Source organism: Chiloscyllium plagiosum, unplaced genomic scaffold (genome assembly GCF_037043375.1).
Source record: "Chiloscyllium plagiosum isolate Xiang-an unplaced genomic scaffold, Cpla_swu_hap1 HiC_scaffold_30, whole genome shotgun sequence".
Lineage (NCBI taxonomy): Eukaryota > Metazoa > Chordata > Chondrichthyes > Orectolobiformes > Hemiscylliidae > Chiloscyllium > Chiloscyllium plagiosum.
Genome location: NW_028270168.1, coordinates 37,079,221 through 37,106,607, shown reverse-complemented (window position 1 = coordinate 37,106,607; position 27,387 = coordinate 37,079,221). Strand labels below are relative to the sequence as shown.

Below are 27,387 nucleotides of genomic sequence, written 5' to 3'. Positions count from 1 at the left end.
TACTTTCCGCCAAACAGCTTAAAACTATGACCCCTCATGTTAACAATGTCTGCCCTCGGAAAAAGTTCCTGGCTATCAACTCTATCTATGCCTCTCATTATCTTGTGCACCTCAATTAGGTCCCCTCTCTTCCTTCTTTTTTCCAATGAAAATAGTACGAGCTCAGTCAACCTCTCTTCATAAGATAAGCCCTCCATTCCAGGCAGCATCCTGGGCCTAAGTCATGAGAAATATTTCCTAGCGATGGAATAGATCCTGGATGAAAGATCACACAATAAGTAACAGTAAATACTCTCTCAGTAAAATTGCTGTGATCAATCCACAAGCATTTCTGCTCCCAGAGTGAAAGCCAGATGCAAAAGTGCTATAAAGTATTGGAATTCAAAACAAATACTGCATAAAAGCAACAATATATGCATGAATTGATATACCTGTACAATCAAATTCAAGTAGCAAATATGAGTCATATTTTATATGAACCCTTTGACTGGACCCCTTCCTTACAATTGCTAATTTGACATCACATTTGTCTAATACATGCCTTAAGTCAGTAGTAAAATAGTTGAAGCAGAGCAGAAAGCTGGAATACCAGCACATTAATTCAGAACCCTCTCCAAAGCATCCACATCTTTCCTATACTAGGGCGACCAGAACTGGACACAGTATTCCAAGTGTGGTCTAACCAAAGTTTTATACAGCTGCAACAAGATCTCATGGCTCTTAAACTCAATCCCCCTGTTTATGAAAGCCAAAACACCATATGCTTTCTTAACAACCCTGTCCACCTGGGTGGCAATTTTAAGGGATCTATGTACCTGCACACCAAGATCCCTCTGTTCCTCCACACTGCCAAGAATCCTGTCTTTAATCCTGTACTCAACTTTCAAGTTCGACCTTCCAAAACGCATCACTTCACATTTATCCAGGTTGAGCTCCATCTGCCACCTCTCAGCCCATCTCTGCATCCTGTCAATGTCCCGCTGCAGCCTATAACAGTCCTCTATACTGTCAAAGACACCTGCAACCTTTGTGTCATCTGCAAACTTGCTAACCCATCCTTCAATCTCCTCATCCTAGTCATTAATAAAAATTACAAAGAGTAGATGCCCAAGAACAGAGCCCTGTGGAACACCACTCACCATTCTGACTTCCAGGCAGAATATTTTCCTTCCACTACCACTCACTGTCTTCTGTCGACCAGCCAATTCTGTATCCAGACAGCTAGATTTCCCTGTATCCCATTCCTCCTGACCTTCTGAACGAGCCTACCATGGGGAACCTTATCAATTGCCTTACTGAAGTTATAGAGTCATAGAATTATTTAGACATACAGCACAGAAACAGAACCTTCGATCGAACTCGTCTGTGCCGACCCAGATATCCTAAACTAATCAGTCCCATTTGCCAGCCCATTTCCCTCTAAACCCTTCCTATCCATGTCACCCGTCCACTTGACTTTTAAATGTTGTCACTATATCAGCCTCCACCACTTCCTCTGGGTAGCTCACCTCTCTGCATGAAAAAGTTCCCCGTCAGGTCCCTTTCCCCCTCTCACCTTAAATGTATGTCCCCCTAGTTCTGGACTTCCATCCCTGGGGAAAAAACATTGTTTATTCACCTATCCATGCCCCCTTATGATTTTATAAATCTCTAGTTCTGGATTCCCCCCACCCCAGGAGGAAAAGATCTTGTCTATTCACCCTATCCGTGCCCCTCATAATTTTCTAAACCTCTAGAAGGTCACCCCTCAGCCTCTGACACTCCAGGGAAAACAGCTCCAGCCTATCCAGCCTCTCCCTGTTCTAAAGTGTCGTGCCTTCACTCTGAGACTGTGTCCTTCGATCCCAGTCTCTCCTGCTAGTACAATCATGTTTTCCATGTCCACTCTTGTAAGGCCTTTTAGTTTCAACCTTCATCCTCCTCTTCATCCTTCTAAACTCCATCAAGTACAGACCCAGAGAACTCAACCACTCCTCATATGCCAAGCCATTCATCCTCAGGATTACTCTTGTCAACATCCCTTTGACGCCCTCCAATGCTGACGCATCTTTCCTTAGATTCAAGGCCCAAAACTGTTCATAATATTCCAAATGCAGCCTGACCAGAGCTTTTTACAGTCTTAGCAATACATCTTTGCTCTTGTATTCTAGCCTTCTTGAGATCCTAAATTGCATTTGCCTTCTTAATTACCATCTGAACCTGCATGTTCGCTTTGAGAGCTTCCTGAGTTATGATACTGAAGTTCTCCGTGCTTCGATTTCTTAACCTTTCCCCATTTAGAAAATAGTCTGTGCTTCCATTCCTCCAAACAAAGTGAGTAACCTCACACTTTCCCAGCTGGGGGTGTTCAGTGGAAGTTCAACTAAAGAATCCACAAACAGTTCTTCGAACCAGATTCTTTGCAAGTTCCGCAGTGATATGGCAAATGGAGGTCTTTTATGGTGAGTGGGTATATGTATGCTTTTCCAATTTTTTCCCCCCATTAAGAGCAGTACAGAGGCTTAGTGGTTAGCACTGCTGTCTCACAGCACCAGGGAGCTGGGTTTGTTATGTTCTGGGACTCTCTTAATAAACACAAATAACATATCACAGATCATTCTGCTTTAAAGCGATAGCAGCCTTGTGCTATCGAAAATCATGCTATTTAAAGCTGCTATAGAAAATCACGTGATAGAAGGTCGTGAATAGAAAATCATTATTCCCGTTCAGCAGAAAGTTCACATCATCCAAACAATGTCCTCAATTTGTCAATTGCATTATAGCCAATTTGCACTGACAAAATGTGTGTTGCAGGAGAACTGAACAAGTGAGGGGCTGGAGAACGCACAGCAGGTCAGGCAGCATCTGAGGAGCAAGAGATTGACATTTCGGGCATAACCCATCTTCAGGACTGAAGTTATAGCAAAATGACCTGTATTTCTTTCCCCCTATATCTACATAAGGGCTTCAATTGGCAGTGGAGCAGGAAAACTATCCATGGTATTCCCATCACAAACTTTATTGAGTGGGAGGCAGGGAAGTGGTGAAATATCCATCTCACAAGCTTATTTAATAAATGCCTCTTACCATTAGAAAGGGCACAGGTTTCTGCCTAGTGTTGGACCATGAAGTGTAATCAAGTTTTTTTTTGCTTTATTCACTCATGGAATGTGGGTATCACTGGCTGGCCAGCATTTATTGCCCATTCCTAGTTTCCCTTGAGAAAATAGTGGTGAGCTGTCTTCTTGAACCGCTGCAGTCTATGTCTAATTTAAAACATGTAATGAAAGACATACATCACTATTTGTAGCCAATGAATAATTTCCAGTCTTTTGTGATTTACAATTTGTATTGTTGCATTTAAACTAATCTTTGTATATTCTTTTGAAAATTGAAACTGCCTAATTGTTACCTTCAATTCATTTCAGTAATTTTTCTTCATTATGCTCAACCATTAGACCTCATGAAAAATATATTTAAATAATAGAAGCTGATGGAAGTATACTATAACTTTCACCAATTTCCTTTCAGCTTATGAGTTGCATGAATGTCCTGATCCTCGACCGTTTTCCAATGGCATTGTCACAGAATCTGGTTACAATGTTGGACAATCCATTTCATTTGAGTGTTTACCAGGTTATGAACTTATCGGCCACACTGTTCTGATCTGTCAGCATGGAATTGACAGAAACTGGGATCACCCTATACCAAGATGTGAAGGTATGATTCACCCCTTTTATTGATATCAATGATGTTTTATAAATTGCTTTTTATGCCATTTGTTAGCAGCTGGATATAGAATAAGTAATAGCTGTTATTTTACATTTGATGCAGAGAGCCATGGAGTTCACTCAATTTATTTTTCAAGATATTTGAGCATATGTTAGAATATTTTACAGTCAGATCTTTGTTCTTAATATTGCATAATAATGCATTTTTCCTCAATTGTTACTATTTTTGTCTTAAGCTGGTGAACTTGGTGTAGTCATTCTAACATTAAAGCCATGATGAAGGCTGTGTAACATCACCTGGTATACTCTGTGTTAGTATCAGTATCAGGTATTTTGGATAATTAATACTTTCCTTTCATGGAATAGAATGTATGTACTTTTTTTATGAAAGATTGGGAACACTATAGTGTACATACTATATGCAAGGCTCGTCACAAAGTCATGTAAAAGGAGGCAATTTAGCCCATTATGTTTACGTTGGCTCTCCAAATGAGCATTATGATTTAATGTCAACCTACCACCTTTTCCACATATTCAACATTGATATGACTCACCGGAGTAGCATGTTGGAAGTCCTACTATTCCGGGAGTTGTCATAAAAGTTAACAAGTTTAAAATAAATATATAAAATTCCCCAACTCATCTGATTGTCAGACACAAATTGATAGAAAGCATGGGTGAGAATGCTGTAATGAACACGAATTGCTATTTATTACAAGTAAGTATCCTTTGGCTACAGGTAAACAATTATGAACCATCAGCGTGTGACTCTACAAATTAAAACATTCATCGCCTTAGACACATACACACATGGCGCACACACGGTCACTTACTCACACTTGCACAGACACACAATGAGTGAAGGAAAGTTGAAAGGCATTTCATTGGTTCCTATTCATGAGTTACTAAGGTAACCATCATGACTCTTATACCAGTTGGAATGTTGCTTTTCGGTCAACTTTTTCTCATGGTGCCTCCACTGGTTTGCAAGAGATACAGGTACATGTTTAATGAATTAAATATCTCTGAATTATCAGTTAAAAGTTACAGCTTGCAACAACTGTTGAAGGAAAGATGATTTGGTTTTCTTCATTTTTTTTTATTGTGGAGAATGGAGAGACAGCCCCTGTGCTGATGGAGATAAAAGCATTTCTCTCACTATTTTTTCTCTCAGTCCTAAGTTTTTCAGTTAATTGAGAACCAATGACATAATTGTTGGCAGACAAAACACATTTGTCATCAAAAAGCGGCCAATTGTTCATGGACCAATCAACTTCTCGTTGTCACCCAGCAGCATCTGTGTGTATACAGAACCCCTCAGCTTGAATCCATCTGCAACTACTTAATTACTACTTGTTCAAACAGCTATTTACACGATACTTGCCATGAGTGCTAGATTACTTGCTTTTCATAACTTTCAAAAATCCTTTCATCATTTCTTTCTCATTTTGGTCCACGATTTAAAAAAACATGAAAAATACAAAAACACAGTCTAAATTTCTGCCATTTTTAAATACCATTAATTTTAATGCTGTGAATTTATAAAGTATACTTTACAAACTGAGATGATGAAATAAAATGGAAAAAAAACATTCTTTCATCAGAAATTATTTATTGTCTCCCATATTAATGCATTATTTCTTTTATTTTAGAGACTTACAATGCTAAGTTACTCATGGCTGTAGATCAATTTGTACGACATGTAATGATTAATTGATTCTCATATTGCCACCTTAACATTGTGATAAGTTAGTGCTGCGTGCAAAAAATTCAAAGTGGCTATCACTAATGCATTTAAAAATCCCTGCGTTTCCTTTCTAAAACAATTAAAACTGTTATTTAAAACAGTTATTTATGCTAACCAGATTTGATGCTCATGTTGTCATCCTAAAGAGACTTGTCTTCCTAATTTCAGTTCCCTGTGGAGGCAACATCACCACTTACAATGGCACAATCTACTCTCCTGGCTATCCAAATGAATATCCAAACTCTCAGGATTGCACATGGCTTGTGACAGTGCCTGTGGGCTATGGGATTTACGTCAACTTAACTGTGCTGCAAACTGAACCTGGCAATGACTTCATTACTATATGGTATGAATTTCTGTTCCATTTGCACATTTCGCCATCTACAATGATCATTTGCTGCCCAGTACACTGCAAATCCTCACTGGTTGGGATGGCCACCCAGCAACACAGCATATTAGTTAGTCAAATTGAATGTTGACATTACTTTGCTGGAAACAAAAATGAAAATTATTTGAGGCAGATAATGCTCCACTGACCACGAATATTTTGGGAATCAAAGAAGTAGATGATGCCAAAATTGCAGGTAATCTCACTGACTATGGACCAATAGAGAATTCGGTGCTCAAAGCACCAGCCCAAACCTCATCCTATTCCAAGTACATCCATCTACTTGAGATTGATTCCACTTTTCTCAATTTTACAGCGCCCTCCCCACACCACTGTCAATCTATAAGAACTATTTATACAACCTCTGACTCACTGATTTAAAACTTCTTTTCATGAGAGTTTGTTATGCTTACATGATAGTTCATTCTTTTCTGTCATTTAATCACCATTGTCCCTCCATTTTTCCTCTTTGTCCCTGGCCCTGCTCCTCTTTAACAGCTGGTTTGTTTGTTACATTCCTGACTCAGATGAAAGGCAATCAACTTGAAACATGCACTCAACCTTCCTGTCCTAACTGATGTTGCTTGTCCTGCTCAGCTTTCTTCCAAAGCTGTCTGTTTCTCACACTGGCACAAGGCTACAAAGCAGAAGGTTGGTGTAGGGTAGATTTAAATTGAAGATCAAGTGAGTGTGTGCTAATCAGGTCCTTGAATTTTGTATCACCCACTTGACCTCAATGGAAGGTGTCCACCTGTGTTGAACTTGGAGCAAGGGCATCATTTATTCATTATGCTTTGAACAAAAGACAACTTCATAGATTTCACAAGAATTTTCTCACCTCATTTAACCATTGGAAATGTTCATTGGGAGGGAGTAAAAGAGCAGACATTGTCATGAAGCATAAATATCATAAAATCCAGTGCATTGATCTAGGAGCTGTTTCACTTGCATCTTTTTTTGGTTAACTGTATCAGGATCACATCAATGCCCAAGTCCTTTACTCAATATTGAAAGTCATAATGATCTTCAGGAAGACACAAAATATGCATTGGAGTAGGATGAGATAAATCTTCTAATTTTTCTTTCTGTTTCAAAATTGCCTTCAATTGCCAAGGCCCAAGCTTCAGAAGTTTCTCTCTAAAACCTCTCTGTTTCTAAATCACCTCCCTGAAGACACAGAGGTGTTAGAGAAAAGACTGGCTGTCAAATTTTCTTTGACAATGCTACTGTGAAGTTAATTCATTTTTGCAGCATTAAAGGTGCTATGTATATACAAACTATTGTTGTGGTAAGTCAGATGACAGCTGAATAGTGAAATAGGCAGACAGCTTAGTTTGGTTTATAAATAACTTCAATTCTAAAGGAGAAGAATTGAGGCATATTAGAAGAAATTGGAACAATAGGTTCAATTTATCAAAAGCAATGGGTGAATTTAGACCCAAATCCTATACCTGAGAAAAATCATGTGAATGAATTCCCTCCTCATCAGACAGTTGGAACTGAATTAAAACACAAAAATTCATCTTGTACTGCTATGACTTGATAACACTTCATAGAAGAAATGCCAGCCTCCTTTATTTTTTATTTATTTCTGTGCACACTATTTCTCATAATTCATCTAAAGTTTCACTATCTACTTTCAGGGATGGAGCTCAGCAAAGTGCACCTCAGCTGGGGGTGTTCAGTGGAAGCTCAACTAAAGAATCCACATACAGTTCTTCAAACCAGATTCTTTGCAAGTTCCGCAGTGATATGGCAAATGGAGGTCTCTTTGTTTTAAACTTTTATGGTGAGTGGGTCTATGTATTTTTTTCCTTTTTTTTACCCCGTTAAGGGAAGCACGGTGGCTCAGTGGTTAGCACTGCTGTCTCACAGCACCAGGGACCTGGGTTCAGTTCTAGCCTTGGGTAACTGTCTGTGTGGAGTTTGCACATTCTCCCCGTGTCTGTGTGGGTTTCCTCCAGATTCTCCAGTTTCCTCCCACAGTCTGAACATGTGCAGGCGAGGTGGATTAGCCATCAGAAATGTAGGATTACAAGAATAAGGTAGTGGGATGAGTTCAGGTGGAATGCACTTTGGAGGGTCAGTGTAGACTCGATGGGTGGAATGGCCTGCTTCACTCTGTAGGAATTCTATGATTTAATGATTTTGTTCTCAGTACTACAGATCCATGCTATGTTGTAATGTAATGATTAGAGACTTGTGCTTCCAAGTATTCAGCTGTACCTACACTTTGCTCATTCCTATAACACTCGCAAAGGTTTTTCATTTTTATCTTTGCTCCTGATAAACTGCATGTGAAAATTGCAGTTTATAATAAGGGTAACAAAACCCTACTATTCAACATTTAAGTGGTGAAGGAGCACTGCTGGACAAAATAACTCTCCTTTGATAATGATGATTCTTAAACTGTTGAAGGTGCCACTCCCTCTTTAAAAATGCTGTGTAGAAGAATTCAACTTCAAAATGATGTTTGAGAAAATGGTTTTAGTTTGAGATGTTGTCCAATCATTTAGAGAAATGTTTTTGATGTCTTTTTGTTTGTATCTATAAAGCTGGTATCACTGTCACATTCCATCAATAATAGTATGAGAGAGCATTTTGATTGTACAGTTCCACTGAGATACAGCTCCAGGTAGCAATGTTTGCATTGCATGTCTTTGATTTTCTTATATTACATTAAATGCCTACATTATGAACTCTGGGCTTTACTACACATTTGCTGACATTTCTTGCATTCATGGGTAAAATTGGACATTTGAGTTCTAAAATAATTGAATTCTCCTTTTAGCAATTAAAAAAAAAATTGGTATAGATAAAGCACTCTTTCTTCTCGGAGGATCTATAAAACTTTAACTGTGAATATTCTGTAAAGCTGGGTAATTTGAAAAAAGCATGATACCAGCTGAGAGATATTAGCTCTTCAGTCAGTAGTAAGCCTCAGCAAGACATTATCCATCACTTTTTCTAATCATGTTATCTTTGAGAAATGCAAATCTTTTGGATGAGAAAAGAAAAGTGTATTAACTCAATAGTTTTATTTAACTTGCCATCTGAATTCCATTCTGATTGGGTGAGTGACAAGAGTATGGCCCTAATTCCCATTGCTCTCAAACCTTAGTGAGTATCCATTGAATCAACATTACATCTCCATTTATCAGGAGAAAGTGAGGTCTGCAGATGCTGGAGATCAGAGCTGAAAATGTGTTGCTAGAAAAGCGCAGCAGGTCAGGCAGCATCCAGGGAACAGGAGAATCGACGTTTCGGGCATAAGCCCTTCTTCAGGAGCACATCTCCATTTATCACTCCACTTGTACGTTACCCAAGCTGCCAGGTTAGCATAGAACTATGACCAGATTTGCACATTACTACTGGAAACTGCATTTAACCCTGCCAAACTCATTAGATTGGGAATTCTCAATGATGCCTACTTTGTTTGAAAAAGTGAGAAAAAGGCAAGTGCAACAGGTGTATCTCGCTCCTCTTAGGACATGCCAAATTGCTTTAAACCCAAGAATCTGTGCAAGAATATCACACCATGAACCTGACTGACGACACTAAATTTGTTGCCCGCATAATTCTTTCACCCTCAGACTATTTCGCACATGTTAGCCAGTCATGAAATCACATCCTGGACACTTTTGAATCCTGTGAACATTTGCATATATGGGTGAGCATATGGGTGGATATGGTCAGTCCGTGCTTGCTGCAACCAGCTGGCAGGATATACTGTTTGACATAGACTGCAAGTCTTTGTGTCACAAAACTGATATTCGTAGCATCCCACCAGCACTAATGTTCACATATTTCATTTTGATGATGAGCAGAACTTTTTTTTTGATTTGCATATTTTCTTACACATTTCATATATGTAAGTGTTTGCCAAATTTGATTTCAGTGCTGCATGTAAAAATGTCCTTGCATGTCTTTATGGACTCCACCCTGCACTCAAATCTATCTTTAAAATGGAACAATCAGTTGAGCCCCTTTTCCTTGATTTCTTTGTCAAAACATCAGCCAATGGTTCTCTAATACGACCCATGCAAGTCCACTTTGTTCAGTATCTGTATTGAGATTCCTATGATGGTAAATAGGATTGGAGGATTTCTTCACTTGCAGGCTGAATGCTAAAAAAAAGAGTGCATTTAAAAAGTCCTGCGAAATTGGCTACCCTGAAGAGATCATTTATTGAATATAGCTCAAACTCATAAATGGGTTTAATGCTGTCAGTTTTGGTCTGAAAAGCTTCCTTAGATTACTCTAGAATGGGAAAGAATCTGAAATGATCAAGCACAAGGTGAAGTTCACTTTTTTGCAAGATTTGTGATGCAAGTTCACTGTCTCGTGCTGCTATCCTACAGTAGCAACACAGGTGGTGTTGGTCACTTAACAGCATGCTGTCTGTTAAACACGCAAATTTGTTCATGTACTATATGAATTTCAATGCCAGTGTGCTGCTAGATCTGTTGCACAGCCCAGAGATTGGTGTCTAACTGTATCAAATAGCATATCACTTTGGCTGTTCACAATAAGCATGCTACTGAACATGTTCAGAGAGCTGAGAGGTCAAACCATGTTCAAGCAGCTTGTATTTGTAAAATTCTCAACACAGTGGCCAATATTAGCTGTAATTCCACAACTGGGCACTTTGTACTGTGTGTCCAAAGAATTATGCTGACAACCAATTTAGGATTAGGGGAAAGTGAGTACTGCAGATGCTGGAGATTAGAGTCAAGAGTGTGGTGCTGGAAAAAGCACAGCAGGTCAGGCAGCATCTGAGGAGCAGGAAAATCAACATTTTGGGCAAAAGCCCCTCCTCAGGAATGAGGAACCAGTTTAGGATTGTCTGTCAGGCTCGCCAGTGTGGCACAGATGCACAGACTGGGAACTACGTATATTACACTTTGTCAAATACTGTGTTGAGGTCTGTATGCAACAAGCGTTTGGCCCTTTACTGTCCATTTGGCATGTCATTTCCCTCAACAAGATCAAGGATATTTTAACATGATTATCTCATTGTTATACTCACGATCTGAGCATCATGATCTGTCAGTTTGAATGAATTGCATTAGTTGAGCATGAATATAAAATTCCCTTGGTACTGCCATTTTAACCCTAAAGTGTTACCATTTCTTTGGACTGTCACCTGGTTCCAGGGCCTAGCTAGAAACTTCCATTCTCTCAACTGCCTACGTTTTTGTATCACTGAGCAGATTAATCGAGTCAGTAAAATAAGAAAGTGAAATGACCATATTGATGTTAATCAACTCTGTTCTTCTTTCCCTTATGAATTCATCAAACTAATGAATTACACTTTTATCTGTAAATTTTCTTTAAATAAAATATACCTTTCATTCATCTTTTGTCTGAAGTTGAAACAGCAATCTTCCATCAATTTTTACTTTCTGGGTCTGAAGACTGCAAGGATGAGCCTCAGTAACAAACTGTTTTCTCACTGACGCTGTCCTGTAATTTCCCTGGGCTCTGTTAAAATATAATTGTGTTGGATATGTCAAATACCTAAAAAGAGTAGCTTTGCCTAAGCAGTATAGCATTTGAAGTATGACTGTTAATTTAATTCAGCATCTCCACTGGGAGAAAAGCGAGAATCTTAAAAGCTGCTTTGAACATTGAGAGTAATAATGTGACTGTAATACACTCCACATCGTGCTCCCATAATGAATTCAGTTTCCAAACTGTGTGCCATCTCTGAACTCACCTATGCAGCATGGAAATTAGCCACTTAATGACAAGCATACAACTCATTATAGATGGTAGACAAGAGCTTAGTTAGGATGAGATGGCTGCTATTATTCTCCCAACTAAAAAGTGGGGTCATAGCTCACCCATAGTAATGAGCTTCATTTGTCTTCATCTTTTAACACCTACAACTGTGTTGTTTAGGCCTCACCATTATACATTGCTGATGGCATTCATTTTGCCTGCTGTTGGTTTAATCACCTGACTCAGTGAATTTTGTTCAAGCTGAAATGATAATTTGGAATAAAAGATAGTAAAATTGAAATAATTCATCAGTTAAAACAGAATACATAAAGCTGATGGACTAACACATCCATTTGATTGGGTTTTTTGCTGCAGTTACTTAATATGATGATGGTACATTGGAAATGACTGAGTGCTGCTCTGGGTTTGAATATAATTCTTTCATCTTTGGGACTTAAATATGAAATGGAGTCTGTCTGACAGGTTAAAAGCCCCCTCTTTCTGATGTGTGTAACATACCCAAACAAAATGAATTCAGGCAGAGTCAACTTAGTTCCTGGAGGGTATGAATCTTGAGCTCAAACTGCTGGTAATTAGCTACTAACTGGCAATAAATTGGCTGCCTCATTCAGACAGGGCATGAGGATGGCTGGTGCAGAAAGTGTAAAGATCACACTAGTGCAGCAAGGGGTGCTTTCCAAGATTTGCTTGAAATGTAGAATTGGGAAAATTTTAAACGTAAGTTTAATGATAATTTTAACTACTTCTGTGGCTGATCAAACATCACTTTTTTTTTGCTGCATTTGAGTCCCAAGACTAAAGGATTATTCTTGGAACTGGTCGTTCTTTATTTCAGAATGCAAATGAAATTATAGCAAGGCTTCAAAATAAATAAGTACTTCAGATGATACAATGAATCTTTGCCAGTGTTCACACATATAATAACCAGCTATTGGCATTTCTGCTGTTGCTCCATTTTATGTTAGAGCAAAGATATGCACATTTGAAATGCTAATAGTGCTGTTTGTTTCATGTCAAATAATTTAAAAGTTATTATTATTTGTGATGCTTTTGGTTTTTTCCCATGTCTTCCTTGGCATACTTTATTGATCTTCTGAGAATTAAATATCGGTAAAAGCAATGAGAATAGCTTTGGCAAAATGTTGGTAAGATCCTATTCAGACATGGTTATGTTACAAATTCTTAAACACAAAAGTACCAAACATTCTGCGAAATTTACATTTTGTAATCTTATCAAAATTCTGATTTTTGTCAGGGCAGACAGCCAGAAAATGTAGGAAGACATCAGGAATCCCAAGTCCCCTAATCTTGGCATTTCTCACTTTTGTGACATGCACTGTAGTTTGCAGGTCCCAGAGGCAATTGATAATTTACAAGATCAGCTGCCTCCACTAGAATCAGATTTTGGAATTTCTCATGTCAAAAACCTGGCATGTGAAGTTTGGACCAGCTAAGAGCAAATCTGTTCTCAATACATTTCAGTTGGATAGCCAGGATCCCCTTTTAGACAGCTGAGTTGTGCCTGCAGACATAAAGTCCCAAGACTCCTTGGGGATAGGGTGTCAGGGGTCCTTTGGGAATTAGAGGACAGATATCCTCTGGATGGAGATGTCAGAGATCCGAGAGGGAGGTGGGGAGGAACAGTTCAGGTGCCTGTCGAAGCTGTTAACTATGGCGAGGATTTTGACTATAAGGTGTGTAAACTCTTAGAATAGTGAAACTTGTCAAGATCTATCAAGAAGTATCAACAGATCTTGATCTGGTGAAGTGTCAAAATGTCCATTTATGAACGAAAATGCTTTTTTCTCAGTAGAGTGTGTTCTGCAATATAGAAATTTAAGGAAAAGAACTTTTTTTTCTTCTATGTGCATGTACTTGTGGTACTCAAGTTGGCATAGTAGGTGAGGGGCTGAAAATGTGTTGCTGGAAAAGCGCAGCAGGTCAGGCATGAGCCCTTAAAACGTCGATTCTCCTGCTTCTTGGATGCTGCCTGACCTGTTGCGCTTTTCCAGCAACACATTTTCAGCTCTGATCTCCAGCATCTGCAGTCCTCACTTTCTTATAGTAGGTGAGGGGGAAAGGGTGTACGATAGGAGACACTAAGTTGGTGTCGAAGAAGACAAACTGAGGAGATTGGGTAAAGGGTGTTTCCTGGTGTAGTGAAGCTAAGGAAGTGTGTGATGGGGCTTGACAGGGTTGGAGGAATGTTGTATATTTCTCCTCTTCAGGAAAAATAAGGAATAGAAGTCCCAAATTCCAACTAAGTATTGAACAGCAAGATGAGATTTTCACTAATGAGCAGCAAGGGGACTATTTGTGTAAATTAGCATGTATTAGCATCCTTATTGTTATGCAATCTCGTCTTATTGATCTGCAGTTTCCCATTCTCCCACCTGCCATATGGAAACTAGACAACACCTCTACTAATGATGTTTTGAATTAATTTTGATAAGTTTCCATCGACTGTTTAATTTTTGTTCTTGTTACAGTGCACCACCACAATCAAAATTGTTTAAGATTAATTTTAAAATTGTAGGAACGAGATGATGATAACTCCTGACATGAAAGTCAGAGCAATAACCTGACGACATCAGCCTAGCTCACTGCTTGCTAGTCTGGGCCTCCAGTTTGGACACCGGACACCTGCATCTCTGGGTGTTTTTCATTGGTAGTGACCTCTCGCAGCCCCTGTTCACCATGATCTCCAAGCCCCTGTTGATAAAGCGTGGTGCCAATTTCCCTCTGTCTGACATGAATGTGAGAATTCACCATGCCCATTGAGAACCCGTGCCAAATGGAGACGTCAAAGTATTAGATGGGGTCCAAGCATGATGGACAGTGAAAGTCTCTTAACTTCACTGCTAAGTCTGTTTTTCTGAAAAATTCACTTACAACCGCACTGAGTACCGTCATGTGATTTCTCATCAGTAATTCAAGCATCATTGCATCTTTCAAGATAGTTGTCCAGGTTTTCTAGTTGAATTATCTTTAAAATGAAGATATTTTTGTCCTAACAATTAAATGGTGCGTCTCCAACCATTAAATGCTCTGTGTGGCTTCCATAAACATATTATCGATACGGACTGAAGGGATGTCTTTCATTGTTGGGGACTAAGGTAGCGGGGTGAGGTACTTGGGAGCTTGATAAGTTGTGTAGACCTGCCATCCCTCCTCCATGGGGTTAGAATATATACCATGATGTCAATCAGTGTTAGTCATCTGATAGAGGTTGAAATTACTTGAGACTGCTTCAAAAATCTGCCTTTCTAAGAATTCAACTCCTGATTCCAGCCAATAAATATTAAAATTTAACATTACGTATAAGCATATCTGAACATTGCTGACCAATGCGTCCCCTTCGACTATAATAAGTGCTAGCTTTCGTCACTTTCCGTGATGGTGAATAACAAACCATTTCTGTTTTAAGCAGTATGTTAATCAGAATGTTAACCTGCATTCTCTACAAAGCAATATCATAACAAACACACCCTAGAGACCCTAGTTTACTTGCACTGATTTTGAACCATCAATATATATTCAGCAATATAAGAATTATCTTGAAGTGCTTCAAACAGCTTGACTAAGTATGAAAACCATGATTATAACACAGAAAGGAAAAAATTAGATCATTTTAATCATGTTCAGTTGTCATCCAAATGATTACACTTCATCAAACATGGAATCAAAGCCAGAGAAGTCAGCTTCACTCTTGACAGGATGGGGGACAGTCAGAAGTAGGCTTTCTTTAGCATTTTCCCTCATGTTGCTCAAACTAGTCGCTTGCTAAGTTTCCACCGCAGTAAAGTCTATTCAGCATAATAATCTTACACACAATAGGTTTCCTCATTGTAAATTGTACCTTGACCTTACTGTTGTAGTGATTCACTTGCATATCTCTGAATCACTACAACTAGATGTTCCAAATAGTTCTTTGTTTCATTTTCTGAATATGGAACTCATTAAGAGGTTGCACTCCATGGTTTGTTTGGATAGGAAACTGATTGCCTCAGATTTGAGGATGTCATGAGCCTGCAACACAAACTCTCCAGCTAAGGCTAAAATCTCAGAGACACTGAAAGAGAAGTCAAAAACCCTCATTCATTTCACATGATCTGAGTCAAATTTAACTTTAGCAGTCACACAAAATTGGCAAGGATGAGGCATTTGACTGTTTTACATCGCATCTGATTCTTCATTTTCCTTTGAAGAAGGTTGTGAGTTCCCTCCCAAAAGCTCTCCTTCTCACTCCCCTCTATTAAGATGCTATTTAAAAATGAAGCTATTTTGAGAAAGCCTTTAGTGAGCTGTTCTAATATCTCCTTCAGCCTCGTGCCCACTCTTTGTATATTGCACGTCTGTAAAACATCTTTGAACTTTTGAACTGCATATCAGTGTTTTATGTATGATTGCTGTTTTATTTAGGTGGAATAATTGATTGTAAGAAAATAAGTGGGTTTTGATGATGATAACTCTAACTTGAAGTGAGTCATATTGCCTTCCTAGACCACTCATTTGAATCCTATTGTGTGCTGCTCTATTTAAAGAGCTCAGAGAACACTTGTATATTGCTCAGACTTCAGATCACACTTCTCTTTGCATTTCCTTTATATTTGTCCCACTATTCCTTAACTTATTTGCTTGATATTTTCCTCCAACTTGACTCCCTTGTCTTTCTGACAACTGATGTGTCTTTGTTAATGGTTATTGATGCTGCCACAGTCCACTTAGAACTATCCAAGACTCCCTTGCACCTTATTCTCACTATGTAGGCAATAAATTGATTTGACATTTCAGTAAAGACTGAGGGGGCATCATGTCCCAAGAAACTTTCTCTCTTACTGCAGCTGCAAAAATCCAGTTGATAATGTCAAAGGCAAATTGAGTAAAAGGACAAGTGTATGATATTGAAGAGAAAAGAAGGGAGCATGTTGAATGGTAATCATTTGGACTTTTTAAAAATCAAATGCAAATTTAATGTAAAGCAAATCGCATGGTACTCAAAAATTGTGGGTATGTTTCTTTTTAAAGCACTTAACTAATTCTAAAATGAAGTAATTCCAAAATATTTTGTCCATTTCTATGCTAAAGAACAGCTTAAACTTTGAGTGGATGAGATGTGGTAATTGTAACTGTAACGTCAAATGTTGTCGTTTTCATTGCAGCGTATCAGCTGAGGAAATGTCGCCCTCCTGTCTCTGTACCAAATGCTGAAATATTCACTGAAGATGAAGAGTTTGAAATTGGTAATTCTGTGATCTATTTTTAATGTCAATTATCAGGAGGGATTGTAGTAAAGACCCATCTGGTTCATCAATTCCCTTTAAGCAAGAAAATCTGCCATCCTTACCTTGTCTGGCCTGTGTGTGACACCAGATTCACGGCAATGTGTTTGATTCTTAAATGGCTTCTGAAATAGCCTAACTAGCCTCTCAATAGCAATTAGGGATGAGCAAGCAATGCCTGCCTTGCCAATGATATCCACATCCCACACAAGAATTTTAGGTTGCAGTGCTTAATGTTTCTTCATTTAGTTGCTTGTTTCTGGAGATTGTGGTCCCAAGGACCTATAGACTTTCAATCTCTGTATAAAAGCCTGAAGAACAAGGTGATGAAGCCCATCAGAGGATATCTACTCTGAGGAGAAATGTTGAGGTTTCCTCAGGAATTTTGGCAGTGTCCCTATCAGCCCTTTGCAGGGGCACAAAAATGCCACAGAAAATTTAATAATGGTTTCCAGGGTTCAAGACAGGATTCCACAGGTGAGATTTAGGTTTGGTCCCTAATAAATCTCAATGTCTCATTTCCGTGTCTCAGAACAGAAACTCCCAGCCTTAGACTCAGTCTACCTTGCCTTTGGAATGTAATGATTCCATTGTCCGTACACTTCCAAAGGTGGCATCAGAAATTGTAAAATGTACTTTGGTTTCCCTCGAGATCTGAGTTCCCTCTGCTGCTTTGCATACCTTGATTATACGAGGCTTGCAACTCCTGGTTGCCAGGTTGCTTGGTCCTGTCACCTTTATTAAAGCTGCAACAGATCTGATTGCTTTTGTCCAAGCCCCTGGCTTCCCATGTCCATTTTTCCAGCATGGTCTCCTCTGTCTTGTGGCCTACAGCCTTCAGTGTCTAGTTCCTGCTAGCTTTGTCCAGACTGCTTGACCCTATTAACATCCTGTACCCCCAGCTCCCCCTCCTCCTCTCCCCCCCTTCAGCCCCCTATTATCTGATTCATCCCAGCCTCTGTTGTGTGACCCTTGATTTCTCATGTTTGATTTTCTATCTCCTCACAGCCTCCCCTCCCTGATTGAGCTCCATCTTCCATGCCCGGTCTTCCCTTTCTGGTTGCTCCCACCACAACCTCCCCTTTCTGATTTAGCTATTTGCTGAAGGACAGGTCCTCATGTTTCTGTTTGTAACAGGATACCCCACAATTACTCCCATCTCTTCAGACCAGCCCCTGCTTTACTTAACCCTCGCTTTGCTTATTGGCAATACTGGGATGAGAACTCCCAAAAATGAGACTGAGAGGAATTTGATTTGCGAGTCCACAACCTACCATATGCAAACGATGCCGTCCCCAACATTACCTGGGTGATAGTCTGGGAGGTTGAAGACAGCTGACATTTGGGTCTGTTGAAAAAAATCGAGAAATGTTAGCATTCAGAAAAATCGACAAGAATTTCTGAGGTATTCTCAACTATATTTGCTTTGTTTATGTGCTTGTCCTTAACTCTGCTCTTGTATACATCAAGGTGACATTATCAAGTACCAGTGCCTCCCTGGGTTTACTCTGATTGGAAATGAAATATTAACGTGTCGTTTAGGAACACACCTGCAGTTTGAAGGACCTCCTCCATCATGTGAAGGTACTTTCAGAAAAGATATAATTAAATAACAGTAAATACTGCAGCAGGAGCTAATTGTAGGTGCAGATCAATTATACATCAACTGTGATGTTTCATCAGAGGAAGTGATACTTTGATTCTCATTCCTTCTTTTTTGTAAATTGTGCTTTTAATTTATCAATTTTAGTTGTTTGTTTTGTCTGTGGGAGCAGCCACAATTGAATAACTCAGTAACTCACACCTGAGGCTCTTGCACAGCATCCCCGTGGTTTTACATGCACTCTCACCATAGGCTGTTTCATCCAATGATCTAAATGTGTGTCATTAATTTATAATGAGAAAGGAACTGGAATGCCAGTCAAATCGTGTGAAATCATGTACAGGTCAAAATAGACTCTGTAATAAGACTGAAAGCACCATTACTGACAGCATGAACAAATGTATCTGGGTGAATGCATAGCAGGAATAGTGATATAATTGCTAATTGTGAAAAGAATAACTAAGTACGTATATTGTAATGCCAATCTTCACACATAACAGCATATACTGGCCAGTATATAGCGCTATATAGCAGGATTAAAGATAATTGTATCCAGAAAGCTACAGAGCATGATTATGCGGGGGATGTATAAGGTCTGTCTCAAGCTGAACTAACAGGGGCATGTATCTCAGGCCTTTTAAGTTTGTTGTGGTAAAGTGTAGCTGAAAATGTGTTGCTGGAAAAGCGCAGCAGGTCAGGCAGCATCCAAAGAGCAGGAGAATCGACATTTCGGGCATGAGCCCTTCTTCAGGAATGAGGAAAGTGTGTCCAGCAGGCTAAGATAAAAGGTAGGGAGGAGGGGCTTGGGGGAGGGGTGTTGGAAATGCGATAGGTGGAAGGAGGTCAAGGTGAGGGTGATAGGCCGGAGTGGGGGTGGGGGCGGAGAGGTCAGGAAGAAGATTGCAGGTTAGGAAGGCGGTGCTGAGTTCGAGGGATTTGACTGAGACAAGGTGGGGGGAGGGGAAATGAGGAAACTGGAGAAATCCGAGTTCATCCCTTGTGGTTGGAGGATTCCTAGGCAGAAGATGAGGTGCTCTTCCTCCAACCATCGTGTTGCTATGGTCTGGCGATGGAGGAGGCCAAGGACCTGCATGTCCTTGGTGGAGTGGGAGGGGGAGTTGAAGTGTTGAGCCATGGGGTGGTTGGGTTGGTTGGTCCGGGTGTCCCAGAGGTGTTCTCTGAAACGTTCCGCAAGTAGGCGGCCTGTCTCCCCAATATAGAGGAGGTCACATCAGGTGCAGCGGATGCAGTAAATGATGTGTGTGGAGGTGCAGGTGAATTTGTGGCGGATATGGAAGGATCCCTTGGGGCCTTGGAGGGAAGTAAGGGGGGAAGTGTGGGCGCACGTCTTGCATTTCTTGCAGTTGCAGGGGAAGGTGCCGGGAGTGGAGGTTGGGTTGGTGGGGGGTGTGGACCTGACGAGGGAGTCATGGAGGGAGTGGTCTTTTCGGAGGGGAGGGAAATATATCCCTGGTGGTGGGGTCCGTTTGGAGGTGGTGGAAATGATGACGGCTGATACGATGTATATGGAGGTTGGTGGGGTGGTAGGTGAGGACCAGTGGGGTACTGTCCTGGTGGCGATTAGAGGGGCGGGGCTCAAGGGCAGAGGAGCGGGAAGTGGAGGAGATGCGGTGGAGGGCATCGTCGATCACGTCTGGGGGGAAATTGCGGTCTTTGAAGAAGGAGGCCATCTGGGTTGTGGGGTATTGGAACTGATCCTCCTGGGAGCAGATGCGGTGGAGACGAAGAAATTGGGAATATGGGATGGCGTTTTTATAGGGGGCAGGGTGGGAGGAGGTGTAGTCTAGGTAGCTGTGGGAGTCGGTCGGTTAAGAGTAAATGTCCGTGTTGATTCCGTCGCCTGAGAAAGAAATGGAAAGGTCTAGGAAGGGGAGGGAGGAGTCTGAGACGGTCCAGGTGAATTTGAGGTCGGGGTGGAAGGTGTTGGTAAAGTGGATGAACTGTTCAACCTCCTTGTGGGAGCACGAGGCAGCGCCGATACAATCATCGATGTAGCTGCAGAAGATGGACTGTTCCACATATCCTACGAAGAGGCAGACATAGCTGGGGCCCATGCGGGTGCCCATGGCTCCTCTTTGGTTTGGAGGAAGTGGGAGGATTGGAAAGAGAAGTTGTTCAGGGTGAGGACCAGTTCAGTCAGTCGAAGGAGGGTGTCAGTGGAAGGGTACTGGTTGGTATGGTGGGAAAGGAAGAAGCGGAGGGCTTTGAGTCCTTCGTGATGGGGGTTGGAGGTGTACAGGGACTGGATGATGGGGGTGGAGGTGTACAGGGACTGGATGATGGGGGTGGAGGTGTACAGGGACTGGATGATGGGAGATGGAGGTGTAAAGGGACTGGATGTGGTAAACTGTAGGCATTAGTCATCCATTTCTGTTTCTAAATATACAAGTTGGTTGCATATTGGGATTATTCATGTGTGAATATGATTGTAGATTATTTGTGATTTAGATTTCGTATATATGAAAAAGACAGCTTTGAAAGGGTGTTTCATCTTGTTTAACATCACACTGAGCTTTATTCACCTGCAAATTGATTTTTTGTTTAGTTATTCAAGCTGTAAAACCACTTTCAGCCTACTGCTTTTATGCAAGTTATCTCTCCAAAGTTTCAAAACGCCATTGTGAAGAGCTACTTTCTTACTTTAAAGTCACAGGTACATGCATAGGGATGAACAAAAGAACCAAAAGTGTCCCTCCCCTTTGACACAACCAAAGCCAACAGTCCACAGGGATTGTGGTGTGCCTGGTGGATGCCTTGAAGAGAAATCAATGATTCACTGCACAACATCGTCACCTATTGCCAGGAAAGTAGAAATGCATTGAGGAAAAATATCTTAAGCTGAACAGAAATGAGAAACCTCTGTCAAGGAAGATTTGACAAGGTCTCTTTATTTCTCTCCATTCTCTTCATTAAGGCAGTCAAAAGAAGGAAATGAGATGCACAAACCTGGATGGAAATAAAAGGAGCATAAATGCAGCCAGATATCCATTTAAAAATGAAGAGACGGACAGCAACTATTTTTTTTTGTAAATATATTTATTAGCAATTTTTTTTTAACTTCACCAAAATTATTGAAAAATACAATCAATAACAAATAAGGAGCTACTTTTAATGTTGCATCCTAGAGGATATAGGGATAGCGTACAGTACATTAACTTATGAAACACAATTGAGACCCATTGGCAGTAAGAATTCAGAATAAAATTAATCAGAGCCATCCCGGTTTGGTTCCTTAAAGGCTGAATTTCAAGAAGTTCCTTTGCTCAGTGCTAAAAATAACAGTTCAGTATGGCAAGACAGAATGCAATTGGAAATGGGGTAATTTACATTGATGTAATGAAGGATAAAAGTACTTGATTGAAAAAGAGTGGATGTCTGACTATAATTTAGACATGTATTTGTTGACTATATCGATTAAAGTAGAGGTAAGCATGGTAGGATAATTCAGCCCACACTGTCTGGTCTGGGCTGCAAGACACATTCTCAGACTGATCCAAGAATTAGAACCTCACTTTTAACTGATTTATTATCTGGCCCCAATGACCCTGGTGGAAAAATCAGCTTCATTATTATCGACACTCAGGCTCAGTCAAGTGGTTATGCAACAAAGTGATCAACCATGGTACAGAGGGTAGCGTTTATCTTTCAGTAACCATTCATGTAAGGCGTATGGCAGTTGAAATAAAGCAGAAACTTGAGAGTCCTCAAGGATATAAGCATCATGTTAGCTTCCATGATATTTTAAGACCCCAATATGCCTTAGAACCAACCAGATGCATAAGACTTCAGCACAGCTGTCATCTTGACACGACACGGTTAGGAATGGAAACCAACACCTTCAGGTTTAGGTCCAGCTTCAACAGTTGCCATATTTTATTTGATTAGATTAGATTAGATTACTTACAATGTGGAAACAGGCCCTTTGGCCCAACAGGTCCACACCGACCCTCCGAAGAGCAACCCACCCACACCCATTCCCTACATTTAACTTCATCTAACACTACAGGCAATTTAGCATGGCCAATTCACCTAACCTGCACAACTTTGGACTGTAGGAGGAAAGCGGAGCACCCAGAGGAAACCCACGCAGACACGGAGAATGTGCAAACTCCACACAGACAGCTGCCAAGGTGGGAATTGAACCCGGGTCTCTGGCACAGTGAGGCAGCAGTGCTAACCACTGAACCACTGTGCCGCCCATTTCTGTGACAATGTTCCAGGACATCCTCTGCCTGTGGCGACATTGTGACTTACTCATCTGGAGGAAATGGCATCCGATGGATTTTGTGCCTCCTCCCCACCCGGGAAAAAGTGAGGACTGCAGATGCTGGAGGTCAGAGCTTAAAATGTGTTGCTGGAAAAGAGCAGCAGGTCAGGCAGCATCAAAGGAGCAGGAGAATCGACGTTTCGAGCATAAGCCCCTGAAGAAGGGTTTATGCCCAAAACATCGATTCTCCTGTTCCTTTGATGCTGCCTGACCTGCTGCGCTTTTCCAGCAACACATTTTTAAGCTCCTCCCCACCCTCCCAGTTGTGGGGTCCCTCAGCTGCAACTTCATGTGAAGGATGCTCGGAATCTACTGGAGGTTGCTGCTAGTCCCTGGCTTGCTGGCTAACCTGTTGCTCCTCAATTTCTCTGTGCAAAAGACACTCAAGTAAGGTACTGCATACCTCTGCATACCTCGACACTGTCCTGTCCCCCTTAATCTAAGAACTCCCCACCTACATTCGGGACACCGCCCACGCCCTCCACCTCCTTCATGATTTTCGCTTCCCCAGCCCCCAACGCCTTATCTTCACCCAACCTCAAATTTACCTGGACCATCTCAGACTCCTCCCTCCCCTTCCTAGACCTCTCCATTTCTATCTCGGGTGACCGACTCAACACAGACATTTACTATAAACCGACCGACTCCCGCAGCTACCTAGATTACACCTCCTCCCACCCTGCCCCCTGTAAAAATGCCATCCCATATTCCCAGTTCCTTCGCCTCTGCCGCATCTGCTCCCAAGAGGACCAATTCCAATACCGAACTACCCAAATGGCCTCCTTCTTCAAAGACCGCAATTTTCCCTCCGACGCAGTCGACGATGCCCTCCACCGCATCTCCTCCACTTCCCGCTCCTCCGCCCTTCGCCCTTGAGCCCCGCCCCTCCAATCGCCACCAGGACAGTACCCCACTGGTCCTCACCTACCACCCCACCAACCTCCATATACAGCGTATCATCCGTCGACATTTCCACTACCTCCAAATGGACCCCACCACCAGGGATATATTTCCCTCCCCTCCCCTGTCAGCGTTCCGGAGAGACCACTCCCTCCGCGACTCCCTTGTCAGGTCCACACCCCCCACCAACCCAACCTCCACTCCCGGCACCTTCCCCTGCAACTGCAAGAAGTGCAAAACTTGCGCCCACACCTCCCCCCTCACCTCCCTCCAAGGCCCCAGTGGATCCTTCCATATCCATCGCAAATTCACCTGCACCTCCACACACATGATTTACTGTATTCGCTGCACCCGATGTGGTCTCCTCTACATTGGGGAGACAGGCCGCCTACTTGCAGAACATTTCAGGGAACACCTCTGGGACACCTGCACCAACCAAGCCAACTGCCCGTGGCTGAACACTTTAACTCCCCCTCCACTCTGCCAAGGACATGTAGGTCCTTGGCCTCCTCCATCGCCAGACCCTGACCACACGATGCCTGGAGGAAGAGCGCCTCATCTTCCGCCTAGGAACCCTCCAACCACACGGGATGAATGTAGATTTCTCCAGCTTCCTCATTTCATCTCCCCCCACCTTATCTCAGTCCCAACCCCTGGATTCAGCACAGCCCTCTTGAACTGCAATCTTCTTTCCGACCTCTCCGCCCCCACCCCCTCTCCGGCCTATCACCCTCACCCTCACCCTCACATCCTTCCACCAATCATATTCCCAGCACCCCTTCCCCAAATTCCCTCCCCCCTACATTTTACCTCAGCCCGCTTGGCACACCAGCCTCGTTCCTGAAGAAGGGCTTATGCCCGAAACGTCGATTCTCTTGCTCCTCGGATGCTGCCTGGCCTGCTGTGTTTTTCCAGCACCACATTTTTCAACTAAGGTACTGCACAGAAGGCTATATAATGAGTTAACTGTCCAAGATGTCAGAGGTGGTGTATTAGCATGGATAGGCGATTAGCTAACTAACAGAACATAGAGTCAGGATAAAGGACATGTCCTAGATAATATTCTGTAACTAGTGGAGTGCCACAGGGATCAGTGCTGGGGCCACAATTATTTATAATAAATATGAATGACTTGGATGAGGGGTGTGAATGCTTGTCATACTTGCGGGTGACACAAAAATTGGTGGGAAGGACAAGGGCTAAAGGGAATGCAAACGGTTTGATCTTAGGTTATTTGCTAAGTCCAAATTGCATCAAGTGTTTTGAAGGGATTTTTCACCAGGAAGCTGAGCATGTTTTCTCCTCCTCCTTAGCAAACTTGCCTCTTTAACTACCCACCGTCCACACATAATGTGTCTCATATCTGATTTGCACCCCACCTAATTACTTGACACCCACTGCATCTCCGCTAAAACGTTGGCACCCACACCCATACCATCTTTAAAAGCCCATTGTTCACTTGACTTTCTGAAGCTGCCTTGCTAATTATGGCTGGTGTCTGGAAATGTAGGAGAACAGAAAGATAGTACCGTGATTTTCTGACAACGACCTGGAAGGTCTAAAGGAAAGGCATCCATCTCCTGGAGGGACAGCAGAGGGCGCCACATCACCAGATCCTAGCAGGGTGATGCCTTCTCTGGGATGTGAAAGATAGGCCAGCAAAACAGGAAAAAGGTCAATAACTTCTCCACTCCAGCAGGGTAGCTACCATTCATTTCTCTGTGTCACCTCAAGCTCACTCTATCTGCCACTGCACACATCTCTCCCCAAGGCTAATGGTTTGCCACTCTCACCAATGCATGTAACACCTTCTCTCATTTGCTGTATCCATTGCTCCAATCTCCCCTATCACTAACCTTTCCTGCCCCCTGTGCAACCTCCTCATTCCTTCAGTTCACCTCACCACCTTTCCACCAGACACACCAGCATGGCAGCTGGGCCATGCACCTTCACCCTGTCTGTCCCCTTTGCCCTTGGAAGTTCAAGCCAAAGAGGGTCAATTTGGATTGGTGTGGTAGACTGCCCCCTTAGTCATGGGTACCTCCATGGACCTCAGTGAGAACTACTCACCGAAGAATGCTTGCTGCACAGGCCACATAAGGTGGTACAGGTGTGAGATTAGTATAGCACACTGCTTTTCTATGAGATATGCACCCCCTGGGCCTGAGGACTGTTTAGAACAAGGCAAGCTGTCTGTTGTTAAGACTGTGGTAATTGTCATGACAGGGCAAGGCAGAGATGCCGTGGGCATGCAGGTAGGTGTTAAGTGAGTGAGCGTCCCTTTCGAGTGACAGTCTATCAATGCTAGTTGCTGGTGTACCTGCAATTCAAGTCTGCCCTGTCATGGTGCACTGTCAAGATCATCATGATGGGCTTGCAGATGCTAGATGCCAATATCACTTGAGGAGGAGTGAGTGCAGCTGGTGCCCATTAATCATGCCGTGGGCTGTGGCTTGATGGCAGCCAACATTTGAAACAGATGTCAAACTGAGTCCTCCAAACACACAATCTGGTTTCCTTGTCAAGTTCTTCTGATGACTAGCTTGTTGGGTGAGCTGAGCACAATGGGTGGATGAATATTCATGAGACAAGTTGTGGCATTAATGAGGCATTTGATGAGCATTAATCCTCATGAAATGGTATCTTGCCACTACCTAGAGTAAATCTTGCCACACTGCTTGTGAAAAGCATAAAAGATGTCTGACCCTCACAATCCTAACTTGTGACCTTTCCTTAGAGAATGGAGCCTGAGGTTTACACCAGGGATTTCTGCCAGCTGAGCAATCGAGGATCAGCCATCACCACATCCACAAACTAGGCCTATATTCTTTTTCTCAACAGTCCACTGAAGGCACAGTTTAAACTAAGTATCTTTGCCTCATCTCTTTAAGAAAGAGCTTGAGTGTGAGAATGTACAGAAAGGAAAGAAATGAACGGACTAAAAGAGCTGTCAGGGTCAAGAAGAAGTTGCAGGGATGAGAAAATTACTTTGATCAAGACCAAAAAAAAGGGTCCTGAGAAGAACTGAAAAATACATTCCAAAGATGATTTGTGCTCTTTATTTCAATGCAGAGGGTTTTTAGAATATGGAATGTAGAAGTTGGAGCAGAATCCACGATAGCTTTGAGAATTGAACTTTGTAAATAATTGAAGAAGAAAAATGAGATGAGGTCTGGGAAAAGGACAGAGGAGAGGTGCTAACTGGGTAAACCTTTTCAAGAACTAGCATGAGATAACCTTCCTCAGTGCTGCAAAATACTATGAACCCATGAAAAATAGGTCTTCAATCTCTATTTAGAATAGTGACAAGAAAAAAATGTATAAAATGAGTAAAGTGATTCATGAAGGTCACAGGTCTCCATTTTACAGCTTCTCTGTGGGAACACTTCATATGATGTAAAAGTGCCCTGAGACACATTTGGTGTGAGGTCAGGCAGCGTTGAACAAATAGTTAGTGAGCAATTTGAAATGTATCATTATAAATAAAGCATTGGTGCTCGCACACTCCACTAAACACACAGTCCATTTGCCCAGTAACAAACTGTCAATGCCACAATTTAGTTGAAGGCAGCATATTTATTTGTGCTGCAGTATGTATTTTGTATAGTTGCTGCTGACTGTGCAGTATTTGTAGCAGCCTCAGAATAAAGCACATACAAGATGACATTAATGTGGCTGATCTGTGGTGCAGAGTGAACTTGAGCTCACTTGAAGTTTATAAATT

General features: G+C 41.7%; 1 protein-coding gene across 1 annotated transcript in view; it reads left to right on the top strand.

The window, feature by feature from the left end:
* LOC122563724 (CUB and sushi domain-containing protein 2) overlaps nt 1-27,387 on the top strand; it is a 616,258-nt gene that overhangs the window by 446,885 nt on the left and 141,986 nt on the right. Inside the window, exons 37-41 of the mRNA XM_087976898.1 lie at nt 3,511-3,699; nt 5,626-5,803; nt 7,489-7,634; nt 16,753-16,833; nt 18,343-18,456. Of these exons, the coding sequence (XP_087833024.1) occupies nt 3,511-3,699; nt 5,626-5,803; nt 7,489-7,634; nt 16,753-16,833; nt 18,343-18,456 (708 nt within the window). The remainder of the gene's footprint in view (nt 1-3,510; nt 3,700-5,625; nt 5,804-7,488; nt 7,635-16,752; nt 16,834-18,342; nt 18,457-27,387) is intronic.